This window comes from Monodon monoceros, unplaced genomic scaffold (genome assembly GCF_005190385.1).
Source record: "Monodon monoceros isolate NGI ecotype Baffin Bay Population unplaced genomic scaffold, NGI_Narwhal_1 Super_Scaffold_4, whole genome shotgun sequence".
NCBI lineage: Eukaryota > Metazoa > Chordata > Mammalia > Artiodactyla > Monodontidae > Monodon > Monodon monoceros.
Window position 1 is genome coordinate 22,218,655 of NW_021703781.1, and position 23,351 is coordinate 22,242,005.

The 23,351-nt window shown below is 48.5% G+C and overlaps 1 protein-coding gene across 2 annotated transcripts in view; it reads right to left on the reverse strand.

Moving 5' to 3' along the window:
- PSAP (prosaposin) overlaps positions 1–23,351 on the reverse strand; it is a 33,775-nt gene that overhangs the window by 4,139 nt on the left and 6,285 nt on the right. The window contains exons 2-9 of one of the 2 annotated variants that reach the window (XM_029245129.1): positions 10,655–10,788; positions 8,753–8,827; positions 8,041–8,166; positions 6,879–7,079; positions 6,330–6,473; positions 4,911–4,967; positions 3,104–3,115; positions 1,103–1,234 (exon numbers count right to left, since the gene is read on the reverse strand). In XM_029245129.1, the coding sequence (XP_029100962.1) occupies positions 1,103–1,234; positions 3,104–3,115; positions 4,911–4,967; positions 6,330–6,473; positions 6,879–7,079; positions 8,041–8,166; positions 8,753–8,827; positions 10,655–10,788 (881 nt within the window). The remainder of the gene's footprint in view (positions 1–1,102; positions 1,235–3,103; positions 3,116–4,910; positions 4,968–6,329; positions 6,474–6,878; positions 7,080–8,040; positions 8,167–8,752; positions 8,828–10,654; positions 10,789–23,351) is intronic. The other variant, XM_029245130.1, reaches the window with a different exon arrangement.

Below are 23,351 nucleotides of genomic sequence, written 5' to 3' on the forward strand. Positions count from 1 at the left end.
CGTTTTAAACATGTTTCGGGTCTGCTCTTGCGTTTCAAGTCTCAGCGCCTGAGATTGCTTTTCCAGAGCCTACCTTTGATAACACAATCCCGTTGAACATAATTTTCTGTGATAGTGGCAACATTCTCTGGCCGTGCCACGCAGTACAGCAGCCGCTAGCCACGAGTCTGCTACTAAGCGCCTGAAATGTGGCCAGTGTAACCAAGGAACCGAACTTTTTTCTTTAAATTTTAAGTATCACATGTGGCTAGAGTAAAAGCTATAACTCTCCATCTTCTCCAGCCACTAATTCAGTCAGCAAGGTGGGCCAGAGCCTCTGAGCGTCTCGACTGGACAGGAGGGGCGGCAGCAGCGCTTCCGACTCTGCCAGACACAACCCTTGTGTGGTCCACACAGTACACGTGCCGAGAGAAGACAACAGGAGGAGACGAGACAGCTAAAGGTCAAGTGACACTGACATGGAAAGTTCTGGAACAAGAAGTGCACACACGTGCCATGTGATAAGACATCACATAGGCTGGGCGCCTGTCCTGGAAACATCAAGTTTGTACCACGGCCACAGCATGGGAAAGGAGGTGGGCGAGGCCACAGAAAGCACATCAGAAAGGTTCGGTCGGAGCCGGGCACTGAAAAATGATTTCGAATGGTGTGCTAAAAACGTAGACTTGATCCCATGAGCACTAGGGTTTATGACCAAGGAGATAAATGTACGAGGGTAGGGGGCGCTGCATCAATTTAGGGGATACTGTAAACTAATGGTCTCAAACTCAAATACCTTTAAAAGCCAAGCAGGGAGGGCTTCCCTGGTGGCGCAGTGGTTGAGAGCCCGCCTGCCGATGCAGGGGACACGGGTTCGTGCCCCGCTCCGGGAGGATCCCACATGCCGCGGAGCGGCTGGGCCCGTGAGCCATGGCCGCTAAGCCTGCGCATCCGGAGCCTGTGCTCCACAACGGGAGAGGCCACGACAGTGAGAGGCCAGCATACGGCCAAAAAAAAAAAAAAAAAAAAAAAAAAGCCAAGCAGGGAGCCAAAATGAGCGTGTGCCTTGTAGGGTGTGACAATGTGGAGTGGCGGGGCATCACAAAACCACGGCACCAGGTACCTTTATGGGCTCCACCAGCTCCAGGGCAGGGATGACGTTCTCCGAGGCCACCTTGGCAGGCACCAGAGTCTTCATGGGCATCTCCTTCACCTCGTCACAGAACCCAACCAGCCCACAAATCTCCTTGGGTTGCTAAAAAGAGCACAGAAGCAGCAGTGAGAGACAGGCCCAAACCCACCACCCCCTGTCCCACGCTCTACACACAAAGTCGGGGTGCTGGAGGAACATCCTAGACCCAGTGTCAAAGCTGACTGCCCCCCAGACAGGCAAAGAGCCCACATTAAATCTAAAGGGGCTTGTGCAAATGCAGATGTACCAATTCCACATGGGGAAGGAGGTCATGCAAAGCTCTGAAGAGTGATCAGACAGAACTGCTATCTGCTCCAGCCGGGGAGCACCCAGGGAAGCACAACTCCTGGCACCTTTCAAGGGCAATCGAATCAACTCCAAGGACACCTGGTCTGTTTTTCAGTTGAGCTGGCTCGCCCTCAGGAGGAGGAAGTAATAAGCTACATGTTCTTTCTAGAGGAAGAACTACGATGCCCATAAACTAACAGAAAGCCAAATGTGTTAGAAATAAGACCACACCGGATCTTTCAGTAGCAGGACCCTTTAAAATTATACATTAAGGGGAAATACTGGCTTTTCGAAAAGCCACATTCTACGTTCACAATTGCACACACACACACACACACACTACAAACGAAAACCCAGTCTTCCCATGTCATGAATCTTTTCAAGTCACAAGGTCTCCAGATCCCCTTTCCCCTCCAGATACCAAACCACAGAAGAACTAGATAGTTTGGACAACATCTTGACCATTTCACTACGACAATGGCCAAGAGCAAGTGAAGTATACACACTTGGTATACTTTGTAAACAAATGCAACTAGCTCTGGCCTGATGGCATTTGCTCCCACCGGCAAATCATAAAGCAGCAGGAACAGGATTGCTAAAACGGGCTCTGTTAAGGGGAAAGAGTAGCTCATGGCTATGGTTCATCTTGTTTTAATATGCGGAAGGCTCTAAAATTAAATAAGGCTGGAGAATTCTGAAATGTATATCCTAGAAGTATCCTATCTCTGGCAGGCTTTAAGAGCGGGCAAAAATCAGAAAGGGGTGGAAGATATAGCAAAAGCTTTTTAGAAAAAGGACAAACATGAGGAGGTGTGGCTGCTTTGTCTCAGATCAGCTTTGCTGCACTAACTCCTTGAGGCCTAGGTGAAAATTCAGATATTTCCACCAAAGTCCTCTCCTCTTAGACTTGACAATGCCTTTGAAAATCTTTAATTCTAAAAATGGATGCCAGTACTCAAAGGAGGGCAGTGCTCAGTACAACCCCGAAAGGGCACTAGCTCGGTAAGTCTAGTCTGGGGGCTCGGTCCCCATGTTTTGCCCCCAGTGGCCTGGCTCCTGAGTTGTCTCGTGTGGCTCCAGAACCCAAAGGACCCCGTCACCCAGAGGGGCAGAAGCCATCATCAAGAGACTGTTTCCAGTTCTCTGGACCCAACAGACAGGGGAACAGTCTGCCGGCTATCTGCAAATGACTTGCTCATGCAGCAGAAGCATTTCTGGGGCGATGAAAAAACACGACCAATGACATGCAACGCTCTCCTGAATCATGACAGAAACAAGGTGTCCCACTGAAGTCAGGCCTGCACTGAAGGAAGCTGAGGCCACCGATGGTTCCCCACCACACTGGTGGCCTGCACGTGGCTGGCTGGGCGCCGATTCCGACCAGAGTGCAAGGCTCTGCGGGCCTCATCTGCTGGGCCCCCCGAAGGGGAAGTGAGGCCCCTGGCCCCTCCCAGTGCTGAATCACACGGGAGAGATGCGGAAGCTCCCTTGCCAGCCAAGTTATTAACACGGAGAGGGAGCCTGCCTTTCCCAATCCTTCCTTGTTATCTGTCAGAGCTGACGATGCCGCACAAAAAAAAGATGAGCAAAATTAACAAGCAGCAGCAGCAGACCCACTACTACAAGCAAATTCCCAGCACATACCTGATCCTGCTGCTGAACAAAAAAACAGGAAATCGGAGATGACAAAAATGAGAGAAAGGAAAGGACACAACAGTTAAGAAAAAATTAAAACAACAATAATCAAGCAGTTAACCAGGTATAAGGATGTCTGTCACCAGAAGTTTAGGTGAAATGCCCTTCCGGTCACCTATCAGCAACCTACCTTGTTCCTACTATTGCATGCACATGGGGACCCTGAAAGCTACTCTCTCCTTCAAGGGTCAGACCACGCTGCCCCCAGAAGCCTGTTGGTGCACCATCCCCATGCCCCTAACACGCCACGGCAAAACACTGAGCAGCAGGTCCCCAGAAAACACGTTAGGAGGGGCTTTCCTTGCTCAGAAGCCAAGCCCACCACGCCTGCGAGGCCCTCACCTCAGACTGGGGATGAGCGGCTGGGAACAAGACACAGGGCTGCTCAAATCAGGGGCGTGTGTCCGAATATCTAATACACCCGGAGGGGTCACGGATCCCCAGCCCAGGTCTCAGGGCAATCTGCCCCCAGGTGGCCGAATGCCAGCCTGGAAGGCTGGTTTGACGATGCAGGCGTACCTCACTTTATTGAGCTTCACAGATTTTACAAATTGAAGGTCTGTCGCAACCCTGCTTCAAGCAAGTCTATTGGCCCCCATTGTTCCAATAAATAGCATTTCCTCACTGCATGTTTCTGCGTCACATTTTGGTAATTCTCACAATATTTCAACTTTTTACTGCTATGACTCACTGAAGGCTTAGATGATGGTTAATGGCTTTTAGCGATGGAGTATTTTTTAATTAAGGTATGTACATTGTTTCTTTAGACCTAATGCTACTGCACACGTAACAGACTACAGTGTGGTATACACATAACTTTTATATGACTGGGAAGCCAAAAAATTCGTTTGACTCACTTTATTGTGATATTCACTGTACTGCAGTGGTCTGAAACCAAACCTGCAGTATCTTCGAGGTAAGCCTGTGTTATTAAAAGCCCTGCCCTTTGACTCAGCAATTCCAGTCTTAGCTACCTATCTTAAGGGAAGGGAAAAAACAGGGATGCGCATGTGTATCTACTTGTCCCTGAGGAGAACAAACTCAAGGACTGTAGGCCAGTCTCAACATAGTTAGGAAGTCAGCATGACAGAGAAAAAAAGGACAACTCACCCCTCACCCACTGCAGATCAGATCTCAGGAGGCCAGTGCATCTTCCCCATGTAAGGATGCCTTCAGACCTCCCTGCCCTGTATAGTTTGCTGCATGGATCGAGCTGGCTTCACTGTGCTTTCTGGATATTTTCTACCTCTAATAATGAAGGAATGCCCCTACCCCCTGGATGCATGAGAAGCAAGTGCAGGAGTTACGGGCTCCAGCAGCAGCTACAGCTAACACGGCTGCAGAGTGCAGGACCAGCTCTGGGAGGCGGATGCTCCCCCCTCAGAGCTCAGGCTGGAAGACAGCAATCCTCAGGCCTGGCCTAGCTACAGAGCAAACTATTCCCAAGGGTCCCAGAATGAAAGCCAGATGCTAGAAATCTGATGGCCAGCTCACATATGCACCGGCAAACAAACCACCAGGAAGCCAGCAGGGCAGTCCCGGGGGTCAGGCTACTTCAGCCTTTCCCCTACCTGGGGAAGGCAAGGGGGAGGTACTGAGTTGCAGGTGGACAGTCTGCTGGTCAAAGAGGGCTCATTTTGGCCCAACTCAGTACTTAAAGGTAAAAGGGAAACTAAACCATATAATTTTCAAAATCCTAGAAATCACAGTTTGAGACAAAGAAAAATGCTAACAAGGAGCTTCCCCTGCCACCTACCATATGCATCACCATTTGGATAGCAATTTCCGAATACTGGTTGATATAGTTCTTGCACTGGGGAGAGAGAAACAGACTGTTAGCGAAACTCACTGCTACAACAACACACCAAAACCCCACCCTTTCCAACAGTGTCAATAGGTGAGTATCAAGCAAGTTTCCAAGAGTGGAATCATCAATGCCTGCTCTGGGCAAGTCTCAATAAGATAAAAAATGGCAATCTGGTTACTCCATACCTTACAGGAAAACACGTGTGCAAAAGTGTTTTGAAAATGTTTTCCAAAGGCCCTTAGAGATGAGGTCCTCCAATCTCCTTTTATGGCCCGTACTTTCCCCGAGGTCACACGGCAACTACTCAGTGGCAATCCCCGGGAGTGAGTGTGGCTACGAGATACACTGCCGATGGATCCGAGATTACTTTTCAAACCCGTTCACACATTCTTGGACAGGATTATAAAGTTTAAATCCAGTATAATCCAGTTAAGTTATAATGATTTTCATAAAAATCTAGGTATTTCCTGCAGACCCTATCTGGTCATGACTGGGGAGCCTCTATACGTGAGAAAACAGGGTGATAGGACAGCTCTCAGAGAGGTTAACCTGGGGAAGCCAACTGACACAGCAAATATACCAAGATACTTCAATGAGGCTAAAAGATTCACAGGCTTTAAAGAAAGTTAACAGAAAGGAACCCTTAGCTCCCAGAGCCAGCCATTCCCACCCAGAAAGGCTGCTCTAGATCCCAGGCCCACGGACTTCTTACAGCTGGCCTCCCCACGTCCAGCCTTGCAGAGGTTCATTAGTGGTCGGGTACTAAATGGCATTTTGGTTTTAGACATCAATCTCATGAGTGTGGGTAATGGGAACAGGGTCCAAGACATAAACCCCCCACGGGGCTAACGAAGAGTTTCTGAGCCTGGAGGACCAACATTCACCAAAGTAAGGAAGGCATCCCGGGTGAGCCTCTTACAAGCCAGGCGCGTGGCTTCCCCTGGGCAACCACCCTGCTGGCGGCGGGGACAGCACACCTAGAATTACGAATAGACAACAGTCAGGCCTTAGAGCCGGAACAGGGTTCTAAGTGGTTCTACTGTTGTTTCTTAAAGTTGTGGTGACTGCGAGAAAAAAGAAAAAAAAAAAATCTTCACAAAAGTGGTCTCCTTCTCCTTCCACTATTTTGTCCCACGAGTTCTGTTACATATCCAAACTCAATTAACCAACCAGGTATTTAAGTACCCACCACATATCTGGCTGCTTTCTGGGAACTGGGAATTGTTTGAACATCTCTTCCTCAAAGCCCTCAGGCTGGAACTTGAAATGGCGCCCCAGGAAGTGAACTTTTCTTGCCTCCCCCACTGCTGTCTCCACAGCCCAGCTCCCTGGCCCAGAACGTCCTCCGATGCCTGAGGTAAGGCTCACCATGTCGGCCATGCCAGGCCCCAGGCGGTCGCACTCCTCCCTGGCGTGGTCCACCAAGGCCTCGACAAAGCTGGAGTTGGTCCTCACAGCAGTCTGCACGTCAGTCACCATCTGAATGCAGTCCTGGCAAACGTCCCCATCAGCCTAGAGACACAGGGGCAGTTGGTCTGTAAACACTGCATATTCCTAAAAACAGCTAAGAGTGTTCAGATTCCGACATGCTCGTAACTGCAGCACCAGGGGTGAGTCCCTCAACTGTTCCTAATGTGTTTTTACAGGCTCTAAAGGGACTGACAGGTTTAAAATCAAGTGGGCATTGATTATAGTAAAGCTTAACAGGAAGGGGGAACCATCTCTGCGTCTGTTAGATATCCTGGTTCTTCAGAACCTCCATGCGCAACCATCTGAACGGTGGGTTGTGGAACTGCAGAATCAAGTAAAGGAATAAGGCCCCAGTCTGAGAGCTGTACGCACATGCCGCCCCCTTTCGTGTCACAGCTCAAACCCAACCAAAGACGGGGCCCTGGGCGGCCAGGCCCACTGCCTCACCTTGTGCTGGGGCTTGCTGTGGGGCCCGTCCTGAGGGTAGAGGAGGAGGGGCACGTTGGCCATGAAGGGAGCCACCACCTCAGCCATATCCAGGTCCGGGATCTGATTGGACTTGAGCTGCTTCTGGTGATTCAGCTCTGCCAGGTGCTTCTGAAGAGACTCACAGAGGTTGAGAGCGGAGCACACCTCCCCGGGATGGCTCTGGGGGGAAAGAGGCACAAGTGGAAATCCTCTCCCCAGAAGGAAACAGGCCACCTGGCGCCTTCGAATTCTCCCTTTCCTCATCTCCTGGCATGACTCACGTGCGCACGCCCAGCTAACAGGCACATCTCAAACCAAACCGCCCAACCTGCTTGGCCAGCCCCACGGCTCCATTATGACAAATGGTTCCACCACCGTCCTCCTGGAGGTGCCAGCCACAAACATGGAAGACATGCCTAACTCCTCCCCTCCACCAGCAAGTCCAGTCCGTTTATCCACTAAGACCACGTGCAGCTGTCCGCCTCCACTGTCCCCATCAGATCTCACACCTGACTGTCCTGCCAGCTTCCCCTCTTGCAACTCCCAATTGGTGGGACCCAGACCAGACCAACCCCTTTGAAAAGGGATCATCTCACCTCTCCCCGTGAAACCCTCCAACACCTCCCCGCTGCACCGACAATCCTGAAACACAGCCTGAAAGGTCTTGCGTGATGTGACCCCTGCTTTCCTTACCAAAACCTTGGTCCCATCTCAGGACACTCCTGCCCCACTGGAGGTTTTTAGGGTCCTTCCAAATTCCACAAACCTGGCTCCTTGTTCCTTGCTGAAAACCCAACCTCTGGCCCATGGTTTATGCGTAACAGATACTCACTGAATGAAAGTCAAGCATCCTTGTAGCTGACATGAGTTATCAAGTCAGCACCTGTAACTGTTATACCAGTTTACATTCCTTCATTAATTCTATTCCCATTTCCCATTCCCTCCCCAACCCTTGAACGTTACAAGCAGAGTGATCTGCTGTGCCAAAGCCATGCTGGACGAAAACTGTACAAAAGATCTGTTGACGAAATCTCAGTCTATGAACGGACTTTCCATTTTAGTCACTGTAATCTGGTCTGGAACCTCCCCCGGGCCCCAGAGGTGCCTTGAAGGAAGAGTCTATCTATTCTCCATCACGTACCATTTGTCCTTTAATCATGTCCAGGATGACCGGGAGGTAGGAGTCGACGATCTCCTTGCAGGAGGCAGACATGTTCGGCTTAGGCAGCCAGTCGCAGGCCCTCTCCAAGTACACGAGGATCTCTTGCTAGAGAGGACAGAGGCAAGGGTCGGACCAGGATGGACTTCTTCTCCACAAACGGGCTGAAAGCAAGAGGCCCTCCACAACTCCAGAAACGTGAAGGCTAGAAACAGTGGCCCTCGGGGAAGAGGACCTGGGAGAGGGCTAGTGTGGAGCCGTGGCCCTGCCAGGTCAGTGAGGCAAAAAGCAGATGCGAGCAGTATTCAGAACGAAGATCCTCTGACCTGCAGTCTCACTGGCACAGGGAATTCTGAGCAGAAGTCACCAAAAATGGACCTAAAGGTTAACGGCATGTGATACAAAGTCCCGATCAACCTCGGGCATTTGACACCTAGCCCAGGAGTCAGCCAACTAGGGCCCGCGGCCCGTTTTTGTACAGCCTGAGGGTAAGAATGGTTCTTACATTTTTAAAGGATGGGGGTGGGGGACGTTACATGACAGAAGCAGTCTGTGGCCCACAGGACAGTTATTTCCGACCTGAGCCTAGACCATTCCTCGCTGGACGCCCTCAGTCACAGCTCTGTACGGAACCGATGCACGTGGCCACACGGCCACCGCTCACACGCAGTCACACACCCCGGTGGCGGCTCACCTGAGTGCCGTTGTCTTTCAACATGTCACCGGCTGCAGTGATGACATCTTTGCATATGTCGCAGGGAAGGGATTTCTAAGAGGAAGGAACACGAGGGAGAGAGATCTGTATTCGTAGGACATAACTCACACCGCACACAGCTGAAAACTGCCATGGCCGCTTTCCTGTTTCATCTAACCATGGCCATCTCTGACACACTGGCACATCCTGGTCCCCCAACCTAGGTGAGAAGCACTGGACACCGCGGGGGAGGCTTAGATGTGGCTGATCACAGTACGCTGTGCTTCTACAGGATAGAAACCCTTTTCCTGTACCCTCTATACCCCTCAGCGCCTTGCTCAGTGCACACGGCACAGGCTACATTTCGCATTCATGCTCACAACAGCTCTGTGAAGAAACTGAGGCTCAAAAATCAGCTGGAACTCAGGGCAGCAGAAATCAGAGAAAATCGGTAACGTGACGGAACATCACAGAGTAAGAGGGTGCGGGCAGTGAAACAAGGCCCAGTCAGACCTCTGCGCACTCCCACCAGCACTGCTGCCGGCGCTCTGTCTGCCTTCCACCTCCTGGGCAGTGCTGTGTGCCAGTGAAGGCCACACGTCACCACTGCAGAGCTCAGAGACATGACGCGAGTCTTCTAGACAAGCCTGGCATCCCTACATGGCCCAGGACCACGGAAATTCTAGCCAGTCCTCAAAGCTCTTGGGGCGCTCCCTTCTTTATGTCAACCAATTTTCAACCCATGAAGAAGGAACTAACACATCTGGGTGAGATTAAGGAACACCTGTGAATTTAGCTGCATTTACAGAAACCGCCTTGAACCTTCGGACCTAATCAGGCTAATGCCGTGCATGCGGCCACTCAGGTTACATATGCCTTTTTTCCAGTATCGTAAACTTATGATATCGTGAATTTGTGCATGATGCCCGAGAGGTTCCGGTATCCACGAGACTGTCCTGTCAAGAGAGAAAGATCTAAACTGCCCCCGTGATACATTAAACTTCAAAAGAGGAAGCAGTATTAAAAACAAGATCAGAAGCAAATTAGAAACCAAATCTTAAAGTAATTTTGGCCACAGAGAGTGGTTTAAGACAGTGAATCAGAAAACTAATAGAGCAGTGTTACAGAATTAATTCTCCTTCTCTTACTGAAGGAGTACTAGTGGCCAGCGACAAGTTTTAGACCTCAAGCTCCACACAATCAATCCTGCCTTGGACCACAGGCTGAAGCACATCCCAGAGCAAACAAACAGCACTTCCTGTAGTCCCCTGGCCCAGCCAGCAGAGCTCGGGCGTCTCCTGAGAGGACTCAGGTTGCGTGGAGTATGCACCTGAGGTCTGTCATCTTAAGAGTATTCCCCATATTAATGTGCTATATTTATCACTGTTTAGATGAAAAATCAGTGGCATCTTTTCCAGTCTGGCTATAGTTGGTAATAAAATTTTAGATAGCTACCAAGCTCTAGGGTCTGAATCAGTGATCTGCCTGTTTAAAAGACAAAAATACCAAAAAGGGGGGAAAGGATTTCAAAAGCTTAGCATCTACTTTGAGTGAGTGACCAAGGACAGAGCTGTACCCGTGTGCCCTGTCCTGGGAATGGGAGCTACACCTGCCGGTCCCTTATGTGGGGTAGAGAGGTGGGAGCTGCATCTGGAGGGCAGCATGAGGCACGCGGTGGAGGACAGGCAGGACCTCCCCCTATCTGTGCCACCAGGACACTGGGCGGCCTTGGGGGAATGGAGCCTCCCCGCTCCAGCCCGCCACTCCTCCGCATGGGTACCCCCACCCACAAACAGGTCTCAGGTTCACCAGGAAGAACAAACAAAAGGAAGCAGGAGAGAGCGCTCCGTAAAGGGCAGCAGTTACAGAAGGCACAGAGGCCCAGCAGTCGGAGGCACTCACCACGGTCGGCTTGTTCCAGACGGTCTGCAGGCAGTGCTGCACGGCCCCGCAGTCAGACGCCGTCTTCACGTTCTGGCACCACACGGCCGAGCCTCGGGTACATTCTCTCAGGCCCAGGACGGGGCTGGCGAGAGCTGCAAGCGGAATCAGCGTGAGGATGCGGCCCATTCCCACATACCAGGCCCACCTCACTTGCTTCCCCAGCATCAGGGGCCTTGGCATTTTGCAGGACAGTAGGCTGGCCCCTCACCAGCTGTATGAGCCACAGAGCCAAGGAGCTGCGTTGTCACATCATATGTCACAGGGCTGAGAGGGACTAATCTACCTGGTTCACCGTTTTCCTCTCACACTATTTTTAAACAGTATCAGACAGATCAGTCCTTTTAATCTTTACCATCTTAAATTTCCATGAAGTAATGAAAGAAATCAAAAAAGACTGGCAGGTTTAAAAATAGAAGATTTTAACTTCTGTAAAAATGAAAAATGGCCAAAGTTAAAAAAATTGTAATGAGGGCTTCCCTGGTGGCGCAGTGGTAGAGAGTCTGCCTGCCGATGCAGGGGACACGGGTTCGTGCCCCGGTCCGGGAAGATCCCACATGCAGCGGAGCGGCTGGGCCCATGAGCCATGGCCGCTAAGCCTGAGTGTCCGGAGCCTGTGCTCCACAGCGGGCAGGGCCGCAACAGTGAGAAGCCCGCGTACGGGGGAAAAAAAAAAAAAAAAAAAAATTGTAACGAGAACACAAAGAGTCATATCCTCATTACATAAAACAATGGCTTTTAATGTTGTTCTAGTAGAAGAGACCTTTTATAATCAACTGGGTGAGTTTCTGCACATAAACAAGTTTGCTAGCAAAAAAACAAAACTACATAGCCTGGATATCACAAAGTGTAGGTATGTCCATTCGAAACCAATTGCACACACGGAGTTTCATCTATGGTGTAACAAGGAAAGGACTCGGGCAGAAGTCACAACCACAGAAATGGGATTAGGGAGAAAAAAAAAACAGAAGAAAGGTTCAAGTCACCTGGAACCAAAGAAATGCAGGTTAAAGCAAGAAGGTACCATATTTATAAAGTCAAAATAATAGCCAACGGAAAACAAAAACAAAAAACCTTACCACCAAATAGTGATAAATTTGTGGAAAAAGATGCATTCTTATAAGGCTGACAGCAGTGTGACTAGTAAGTACTTCTCAAAATATATTAATATATTTCAAGAACTGAGGGGAAAAAAATCCCTCTTCAAAAATCCACTTCTAATAAAACATTTTAGGGAAATCCAGTAATTCAAGAGGTAAAATACAGTATGCCTAAGTGTGTATATATATTAAGTCAAATTCACGACATTAAAAAAAGGCAGATGTAACCCGAATGGTCAACACTAGAGGGAAAAGACTAGTGATATTCTCACCAAAATATTATGCAGGGGCTTCCCTGGTGGCTCAGTGATTAAGAATCCGCCTGTCAATGCAGGGGACATGGGTTCGAGCCCTAGTCTGGGAACATCCCACATGCCACGGAGCATTTAAGCCCGTGCACCACAACTACTGAGCCCGCACTCTAGAGCCCACAAGCCACAACTACTGAGCCTGTGTGCTGCAACTACTGAAACCCATGCCCCTAGAGCCCATGCTCTGCAGCAAGAGAAGCCACTGCAGTGAGAAGCGCGTGCACTGCAATGAAGGGTAGCCCCCGCTCACCGCAACTAGAGTAAAGCCCATGCGCAGCAACGAAGACCCAACACAGCCAAAAATAAATAAATAAATTTATAAAAAAAATATTATGCAGTTGCTAAATATACTTATAAAAATGATGTACGTCAAACAGAAAAATATTCAAGAATATGAAATTGGGGTTGTACAAAAATCAGAAAATAAAACAAGGTGGTTGGCTAAATTACTTTTTTAAATTCCCCATGTCATGTTGCTTGTGTGTAGTTTTAAAGAATATTTTATAAACTGCCCTGAGAGAACTATGGTATTCCTTGATTCTGGAACTAAAAACTGGGAAGAAAACTCTCACATTCACACCTCACTAGGGAGCAACAGATTACACTGGCACAGGGGTCAAACTCCAGCAGCTATCACAGGAGGGCTGAAGTAACTTCTACTGTAAACAGAAAAAAACATGTGGCTTGGGTCTGAGAAGAAAACCCCACAGCCACGTAAGAAACAGATTTAGAACCACCGGAGTCATGCTGCATGTTGCTTCACCTTGTAAACCAAGAGAGGACACAGTAATTCTATAGACATCTCTCTCTCTCTCTCTCGCTCTCTCACACACACACACACACACACACACACACACACAGCATGGGCTACAACACATGGAGGGCGGCGCAGTGGTTAAGAGTCCTCCTGCCGATGCAGGGGACACGGGTTCGTGCCCTGGTCCGGGAAGATCCCACAGGCCACGGAGCGGCTGGGCCCATGAGCCATGGCCGCTGAGCCTGTGCGTCCGGAGCCTGTGCTCCGCAACGGGAGAGGCCACAACAGTGAGAGGTCCGCGTACCGCAAAAAAAAAAAACTAGAAGGAAGGAAAGGAAATACTGTTATTACTTTACTAGCTATTCAAGACTAGCTATAGTTCGACAAACTGTTCATGCAGACACGGAGTCACAGGTCCCCAGAAAGCTCAAGCCAGATGATCTGCGCCCCTTCAGACACCACCAAACGAATTCTTAATCTGCCCAGATTACAGTCTTCTCTGCCCTTTGGGGAGCAAAAAAATCACAACCCACAGCCAGTTCATGAACTCAACAGAACTGGCCTCATTCCAAAAGCTGTTGGTTTGATTTGGTCTCTGTGGGTGAACATGTGCCCGATTCATAACAGTAGCACACTCCCCAGATGGTTAACCATAACGTAGCCGAGCTAGGCTGCGACCTTCAGCCGTAGGTCCCGGGAGGTCAGAGGGGAGCAGGAGTCCCGTCACGAGGGCAAGGGCTCTGAGGAGTGAGGGGGTCACAGAGCCAGCCCCAGACCTGGCAGCTCCCAGCAGCGCTTCCCACGCTCCTCTCAGGCACTGGCCTCCCAGTTCCCCTGAACAGTACCCACTAAGTACATCGCCTGCTTCTACATCTGAATTAGGAGCTCGAATTATGAACAGGAGGCTACAGAACGAGTCTCTAGGCAAAGGAACATACAGAGATACACAGTGACACCGGAAGGATGGACCTCGGCAGATAAAAGCAGGGCTCCCTGCACAAGGCCTGACCACCACTCTCCATCCTTACAAATACTCAGTCTAGGGATTTTCTCCAAACTTCCAGCCAGGAACCGGCTGTAACTGACCAAAATCTATCAGGTTTCCCCGAACACAATGCACTATCACAGGCCCAAGCTGCAAGAATACTTTGTAACTTGTTTACTCCCCCTAGGAACTTGAAACAGTAATCACCTGCTATAAAGACTTGTTACTTGTTTTGGCCAGGCTATTCTGGACCAAAAATGTAGCCCCTTCTATCTGAAATTGGTCCAGCTACTGCAGAACCCAAGGTCATTTCCCAATCCTAACAGTTGCTGAATGGTAACAAGCCCCCACCTCAGAACTAGAGGTAAAATATATGCCTGGTGGCCAATCTGGCAGACCTAAGAGGTCACCCAATCCAAGCCTAAAACGGACTTCAGGGACACTAAGAAATGAAAACTGAAGTCCCAGCTCCCAGAAATTCAGTTCTCACCAAGACCTCCCCATTTACCTCCAAACTAAAGCCAAATTTATAAAGGTGCATGTTATTAAAATGGTCTGTGGTGCGATTTCCTAAGATGACCCGAAACAACTGCGTGTCCTCAGGGTTGGTAATGAGGCTGAAACAAGCCTGGTGATGCCAAGTGCGTGACCTGCTGAGAGGTTCAGGGGCTTATTTCGGGAGCCGGTCTCCTGAGAGGGAATCAAACAGTGGGTCAGAACACGTTTGGAACATAGATCCCTTCCTCAGAAAACGTACTAATACACAAAACCCTCACACCACTTCAGGGGGTTCTCAACACCTGTCCAGGGACTCCAGCTGGGGACTGAAAGCTCTCGGGGTAAGCATGGTTTTTCTCCACAGAAGTGGGAAAACAACTAAGATGAAGACGCAATTATCAACTCCATTGACCGCGACAAGCAGTGCTTTCAGGTGGGAGGGACAGACACAGGAATAATGGTGCTGCGTTAGCAAAAACACAGAGCTGCAAGGAGAATGCCCAACTGTTCCGGGGTGCCGGAGGTGGCTTCTTCAAAATGAAAATTGAACTGGCACCTGAAAGAGGGCAGCTGAAAGACTGGTGGGGCGGGGTGGGGGGAGGGGGATTCCTGAACATTCTGAGGGAGAGCAGTGATCTTTGCTGAAGAGAAAGAACACTTTTGTCTTTTCAGGAGCGGGGCTCCAGCAGACCTCAGGCCCACTGGAAAAGGCCCCACCAGGCACTCATCCCTTGTGATGAGTGTCGCCCATGGTCCATGCTGTGGGCGACAGCTCGTGTTAGTGTCGCCCAGTTGTGATGTGGCAGAAACGAGGGGGAGGTGGGGAGATCCAGATGATGGGCACCTAAATGGAGTGGAAGGCTCATCCCAAAAGGCTGAGCAGGGACAGCAAGGGCTGAAGACGACAGGTGGGAAAATGAAACTCTCCGGGTTAAATTTAAATGTGAAGTCTGTTGGGCTGAAAGAAAAAGCAGGGCAGCAAAAGCCAACAGCACAAGGACAGAGGTGGGGCTCAGAAGCTGCGGCGTGAGTGGACACAGGCAGGCAGAGCACACCTGCGCACCCTGCTTCCCGTGGGACAGTGACAAGCGCAGGTCGGAAGGCGAGGCCCTTAGGAGACTGCAGGTGTTTAGCTGGGAGAGAGAAGGTTTCCGGGATAAGCACAGTTATCTTCACAGGTGAAGGACACCTTCCACCTCTGACATGGGGGTGGATCTGCTCTGGGTGGTGGCTTCAGATCCCAGACCTCAGAGCGGTGGGTAGAGGTGAAGGGAAGCAGACCACAGCTCAAGGTAAGGAACATACTTAACACCCACAGGCTATAAAAGGGGAATCGCAGGCTTCCCTGGTGGTCCAGTGGTTAAGACCCCACGTTCCCACTGCAGGGGACGCGGGGTTTGATCCCTGGTAGGGAATTAGGGTCCCACATGCCACACGGCACAGCCAGAAGAAAGAAAAAAATAAAGGAAACCTGTGAGAGATTAAGCAAGTTCTAACTAATAAGTGCAGAGTCTCAACTTGAAGTCAGAGTTCTCACTCTGAAGCCTGAACTGTCCTCTAACCATTAAACTGATGCTTAAAAAAAAAAAACACACAAAAAAAAGGGAATGAGTTGGCTTGTTATGTGATGACCTCTACAAGAGTGGGAGCAACCAAGCAGAAATGAAATGCCCAACCTAGACGGATTCTGTGTCAGAGGGAGCCTGAGTGGTGAGCGGGGCTAGAAGACCTCTAGGGGCTACAAAAGTCTTCACTGTTACAATAATGAGGCAAATGACATTTTCAGTATTTACACGTAACCAATATTAAAATTACCCTAACCTACGTTCTTATGAGTTATTTCTCAAAACATCTTCCCAGCAAAGCTTTCATCTCTATTTTCATCTTCCCACACTGCCCCCAAAAACCAACTTCCTTCCCTGAGGCGACAGGCTGAACTCTAAGACAGTTCTTAGAATGTCTGCCTGACACCCTGGAGATTTCTGATTAAATTTGTCCTATTAAGAAGGATCACTGCTCAGGGTAAGGCGAGCACTACACTTCTTAGTTCAAGGGCCTGGCATTTGAGCCCTCAGTGACAAATGCTGGCGGGCTGGAGTCAGAGAAATGATCACTTCAGAGACACTAAAACCCCACAACCAAGTTTCATTTTATTAGGACAGGGTTTCAGGTTTGTTTTTTGTTTTTTTAAGACTTCAGTGGTTATCTCCTTAGGAAAGGGGTGGGGGCTCTGTTCCCTTCTTACTCCTAGGCTTAGAAGAAAATAAGCAGATGTGCTCTAAACCACTCCACATGTAGGTCACTTATCAAAGATAGGCTGTAGTGGAATTTTACTGTCTTGAGAACAGCTGCCATGAGCTGGATCAGTCATGGGCTTTGTGGCCGCTCTAGACTCGCACCAAAAGTCCTCAGTGAGCCTGGGAGGGAGGGAAGGGGGGAGAGCTCACCATAGCCGTGTGTGTTTTAGGTGCTCTTACAATGACTTAAGTGAGAAGGAGCTAAACCCCAAGTTTAGAGTGAGGCTTCTAAGGCAACTTACCCACCATCTAACAAGTTAAATGTTTTTCAAACACGGTATACTGAAAAGAAAATAAGATCTGCCTGCAAGTCCTGTCCAAATGACCCTAAACAAATCACCATCCTTCTGAGCTTGTTTTCCATCTGTAAAATGAGGATGAAGCCATTGATCACTGGATTGTTTTGAGAAAAGAGACGACGTAACTATGCACTTTCAACGGCCAGAGTATTAGTCTCTCAACCATCATCTATCTCTCTGGTATCTTAATTTACCCACAGTATCTTGACTCCCCTACCAGACTGCCTCTGAAATCAAACAGTGAAGGTTCAGATCATGGCTCTACCACTTCTAGTCATGTGACCTTCAGACTTTGGTCTTCCAATCTGCAAAATGGGCCTATTACTAGCACTTACTCCAAGGGATTTGTAAAAATTAACCGACTGTAAAACACAGTGCAGTGCTGGCATGCTACAAAAGTCCAGTGAGCACTATTACTATTATTATCCACAGTAGCAACTGGAAGACCTTTTTCACATCTACTGTCTTGCCCAGAACAGGTGTTCCACAAATAGCTGAATCAAGGATGTTCTATTTGCTTTCTCTACATTTAACCAGGTCATTAACTGGCAGCTCAAAGACCTAGAGAGCTGTTTCCCAGCAACCTCAGAAGTTGTTGGCTGCTAAATTCAAGACCCAGAAATCACAAGGAGAGTGAAGCACACGCCCGACTGTAATGAGCCCAGGAGTCGATACTGTGTAGCTAGGAGCTAAGCAAGAAGCCCTGCGTGGGCAAAAATGAGAGGTGCCCAGCGAAGCACCAGTACCACCACCAGTGAAAAGCTTTCAGTAATTCACGTAATTGGAGCTACAGGCTGACTGGCCCTCCAATCCCAAGAAAGTTGCCACTGTTGAAAATATTTTTGGAACCCACTTTTTAGAAAAGCCCCCACAAAAACCTCTCCTTCTCTGGAAGGGCACAGAGGCAGTATGGCAACATGATCACTGCCCTGAGTGTTGGGGGTAGACAGACCTGACGAAATTCCTGCTCTGCTGTCTACTAAAGCCAAGCCTCAGACAACTAACGCCACAATTATCTGCAAAATATGGAAAATAAAGAGTGCCCTTGGGGCTTCCCTGGTGGCTCAGTGGTTAAGAATCCGCCTGCCAACGCAGGGGACACGGGTTCGAGCCCTGGTCTGGGAAGATCCCACATGCCGCGGAGCAACTAAGCCCATGTGCCACAACTACTGAGCCTGCGCTCTAGAGCTCGTGAGCCACAAGCTACTGAAGCCCGCACACCTAGAGCCCACGGTCCGCAACAAGAGAAGCCGCTGCAATGAGAAGCCCACGCACCGCAACGAAGAGTAGCCCCCGCTCAACGCTAGAGAAAGCCCGCGCAGCAACGAAGACCCAACGCAGTCATAAATTAATTAATTATTTAAATAACTTCCTTTAAAAAAAAAAAGAGTGCCCTCTTCTCAGGAATTCTGTGAAGATTAGTAAGAAGGCACAGAAAGCACTGAGAGTGCCTGGTACTTATGAAGCTCAGTTAATTGTACACTGGCTCGTTAATGGTGGACTCGAGGGAAAGGATGACAAAGGGAGGTGTTCACATTCTAATTTTTGTATACTGGCATAAATTAATTTTTTCTCATGTTACTTTTAAAATCAGAAAAAATAGTTAAACCTTACGACCTGTTTTAGGGAACAATTATCGCCCAGTGTGGTACAGACCACAAGTTGCTCCCTATGCCTATTCTCCACTCCTTTCAAAGGAACAGAACCACAAAGATTAAAAAAATAAAATAAAAAATAAAAAAAGAAAGGAACAGAACCACAAATTCTTAGCTACACACATGGCTGCCAAAATTTAAAACCACATTTCCCAGTCCCCCTTGTAGCAGGGTCTGGCCATGAAACCACATTCTGGTTGATGGGATGTTAGTAGACATTATTGCACTTTTAAAGACAAGTGATGGATGGAACTTTGGCAGCCATGATGGGCCATGAAGAAAGGGCCTAGACCTCAATGATGCAGAACACTGAGCTAGAAGAGTCTGGGTCTCTGAATTCCTTTGAAAGTAGAACCACTATGCTAGCCCTAGACTGCCTGGCTCCTGAACTCGCTATGATAGATGGGAACAGTTCGATCATAATTAAGACACCATTATTCTAGGTCTCTGTTGTCTGCAGTCAAACCTAAGCCTAACTATAATACCAGCTTAATCATCTACGTCACTCACCAAAATCGTCTCCAAATGACAAGTCTTGACTAAGGCCTACCTCCACTGTGGATATTTAAAAGTCCATGTACACCATATAATTAACAAAGATTTTCAAAAACCACCTCAGAATGGAAGGGATAATCATTCCTAGAATGTGTGTTTTATGCCCTATTTGTTAAAACAGTCTTACTATTTTAGCCATATAAAATCTTTTTTATTCCTTTTAAATATTTCAGTTAACATATGCTAAATACCGTTCGAGTCTAATTATCAAAAAAAAAAAAAGGGGGTAACAGAAAATGCAAGCAGCCTCCCAATCTCAACAATCAGAGCACACATTCCACAGGGCAGTGGATCTGCTGCCTGGGTGATGCACTGCCATGGCAACAAGCCGGTTGCTAGGAAACCGAGAGAGAGGAACCCCAGGAGAGGCAGTATCTACCTCAGGTCCCCCGCACTCAGACATTTCTCAGGAGAATTTGTGCACTTAGATTCCCTAAGAGCAGGAGATGACACAATGCACTCAACACTGACTACCCGATGAAACAGCTGGTGTCACAAATACCTTCGATGACAAAGAGCACTTGTCCCTTCTTTAGAGGATCTTGCTTTTGGAAAACATTCTGCAGAGCAGAATAAAAATACTGCCCATTTAATCATTCTGAATGGCATACGCTTAGAGGCAGCCTGCCTTGATCTGGAGGAAGTAAGGTCCAAATAGTCCTCTTATCACAGAAGGAATCTGTGGCAATAAAGCTTTCAAGCTGCTAGGCTGACATCCCATCACCTCTGGCTCAGATAAGCTATTATTTCTGTTACTTAAGACAAAGGTTCTTTCTTTCCTGCTTCTCCTCTCGCACTGCCCCCTTACTTTTTAATTTTCCTCACAAGCCAGATCATTCTAGGACAAGAAATCAATCCACATGAAGAAAGCAACAGAATCCTCAGGTGCACTGCCTTGTGTGATAACACACACTGAGGGGCAAGGCTGTGTGATCTTCTTAGATTGTAAAAGAACGATTCAATTTGGCATAATTGATTTTGGGATGAGAAATTCCTATCTAGTTCATTCAAGAGCACTCCCGGGCTTCCCTGGTGGCGTAGTGGTTGAGAGTCCGCCTGCCGATGCAGGGGACAGGGGTTCGTGCCCCAGTCCGGGAAGATCCCACATGCCGCGGAGCAGCTGGGCCCGTGGGCCATGGCCGCTGAGCCTGCGCGTCGGGAGCCTGTGCTCCGCAACGGGAGAGGCCACAAAAGTGAGAGGCCCGTGTATCGCAAAAAAAAAAAAAAAAATTAATTTTAAAAAATAATTTTAAAACATTTAAAAATAATAAGAGGCTTTTTTTTCCTGATTACCAAACCACGTATGTTCACTGCCTACAATTAAGAAAATTCAGGAAAGCACGAAGACGGAAGGAAAAGTCATACTCAGAGGGGCCCAGAAGGAGCTGTGACCAGCACCCACCCTCATGGGCCCTCTTCCACCCCTACCTGGAGTCACAGCCTTGAGGAAGTTCACTGCCAGCCAGAGCCCTCAGCTGCCTGGTCACATGCTTTGGTAGGAAGCCCAACCACAGGCTCATCCCTCCATAGAACCACCTGGGTGGCTGAGAAGGCCTGGGGTCATATGCTTAGCCACAGATATGGGACCAAAGTCTCCAAACCAAATGTCATCACTTTCAGAAAATGAGTAACAATCAAAACTCCCTTCCTCCTTGGTTCCTGGCCTCAGGCCATGAGCAAAGGCCACAGTGGAGCCCTGCAGTACAGGGCTGAGACCCTGACCCTGAGGTACCAACACCAGTTAAGATAGAATTTTCAGGGCTTCCGTGGTGGCGCAGTGGTTGAGAGTCCGCCTGCCGATACAGGGGACACGGGTTCGTACCCCGGTCCGGGAAGATCCCACATGCAGCGGAGCGGCTGGGCCCGTGAGCCATGGCTGCTGAGCCTGCGCGTCCGGAGACTGTGCTCCGCAACGGTAGAGGCCACAACAGGGAGAGGCCCGCGTACCGCAAAAAAAAAAGAATCCGCCTGCCAGTGCAGGGGACACAGGTTTGATCCATGGTCCGGGAAGATCCCACATGCCGTGGAGCAACTAAGCCCGTGCGCCACAACTACTGAGCCTGCGCGCCACAGCTACTGAGCCCGCATGCCACAACTACGCAAGCCCGTGTGCCTAGAGACCGTGCTCCGCAACAAGAGAAGCCACTGCAATGAGAAGCCCGCGCACTGCAACGAAGAGTAGCCCCCACTTGCTGCAACTAGAGAAAGTCTGCACGCAGCCACGAAGACCCAAAAATAAAATAAATAAATATATATTTAAAGAAAGAGCACTCTAGTCCTAACACAACACTGTAAATCAACTATACTCCAATAAAAAATATTAATTAAAAAAAGAAAAAAGGAGCACTCCAGTCCAATATAAACTCCTGTCAGCAAAGCTCTTCTTCCAAAGTGTCAACCTATCAAGTGATGATCAGACATAAACTTAAATCACCTTAGATAATATTACTCGACAACTGGACCATGAAGAAGTCCCTGACAGAAATGCCCAAGGTCCAGCCAGGTGAATGGGTACAGGCAGAGGTCAAAGGCACATCTGTATGGTTCTACACTCAGCCCAGGGTACAGCCCAGAAATCAATTCAGCCAGCCAGCCAGCCGGAAGCCGGCCCAGGCTCTATCCCATCCCTGCTAACCGGCTGGGCGGTCTCTGCACCCTTGAAGAAGACAATAATATGCATAAAAGAAAAAAAAAAAGATTTCATGCAAACCCACTAATAAGGAAATTCAGTGTTCTGGGCTCATCGCACATGATTGTTTATTAAGTAAAAAGTTTCAGATACATGCAAGTGTGTCTACTATAAATGTCACTTTTGAGTACTTAATACTTAAAAGGAATACCACCTTCATTGGAAATGCTGAAATCTAAAATTCAGACCACAGCATGGATTAGGGCAGGATATTAGAATGTCCCCAGCATTCTGATTTAGTTGCTCTCACCTGAGAGGTCTGCTATGAGGATAAAATGTTAAGCAAAAAGCACTTAGAACAGTGCTGGGTACACAATGAACTCTCAGGAAGTGTCACCTACTATGATGTCTGTAGTTCCTGCAAATCAGCTACACTGGTAGTTCACACTCAAAGCGTGGTCCACCGAACACTGAGGGTCTCAGAGATTCTTTTAGGGGATCCATGAAGTCAAAATTCTCATAATAGTAATATGAAGATGTTAGTTACCCTTTTCACTCATTCACTCAAAAATGAGCAGTGGAATTTTTCTGGAAGCATATGACATGTGACAGTGCAAAAGACTGAATGCAGAGGCAGCTGAAAATCCAGCCAGGTGTTAAAAAGCTTGCAAAAATGTAAAATAAGTTGTTCTTCTCACTAAATAGGCTTATGTTTAGGAAAACAGCTATTTTTCATTATAATCACAATACGTTAACATGTAATGGATTTATTTTTAAGGATTATTTTTAAAATTCTGTCAGCTTCATTTATAAGACGGTAAATATCACGGATATAACCCAGATTAACAAAAGCTCTTTGGGGTCTCTCAATGACTCAGGAGTATACAGGGATCCTGAGACCAAAAAGTTTGAGAACCACTGGGTTAAACATTTAAAAACAACTAAGTTCTGGAACTAAAAAGAGGGGAAACAACTCCTCAGATTATAGCTGGTTCCCTTTTCAGATTTACCTCAAATCAGGGCCACCAGGGGTAGCTTAGTTATGTTAGGGTCCTGTGTCCCTAACCCCTACATAAAATCCTCTCCAAAAGGCTCGGGGTGGGGGTGGGGGTGGGGGGGATTGGCTCTAACCTGGACACGAACTATTATTAAAAGCCAACACTTCACTTGAGTCCAAAGTCACTCTTGATTTGCAAACTCCTAAACACAATTTCGTAAAATTCGTTTCAGTTAATAAAAGAAAATGCTTTGTTTAATCGTGATAAAGATCTGGCACTACCAGCACTTAAGTTTCATGCACACCGACCCACCAGCAGTTACTGAGCTTAAGTCCTCTTGCTACAGCTCACACCACGGTTCAGCAGGACTGAGCACCTATCACAGGCCAAACACTGTTGTACGTGCTGCAGATCCAGTCAGTGACCACGACAACAAATAAAAACACATCATATGGGCCTTCCCTGGTGGCGCAGTGGTTGAGAGTCCGCCTGCCGATGCAGGGGACCCGGGTTCGTGCCCCGGTCCGGGAAGATCCCACATGCCGCGGAGCGGCTGGGCCCGTGAGCCATGGCC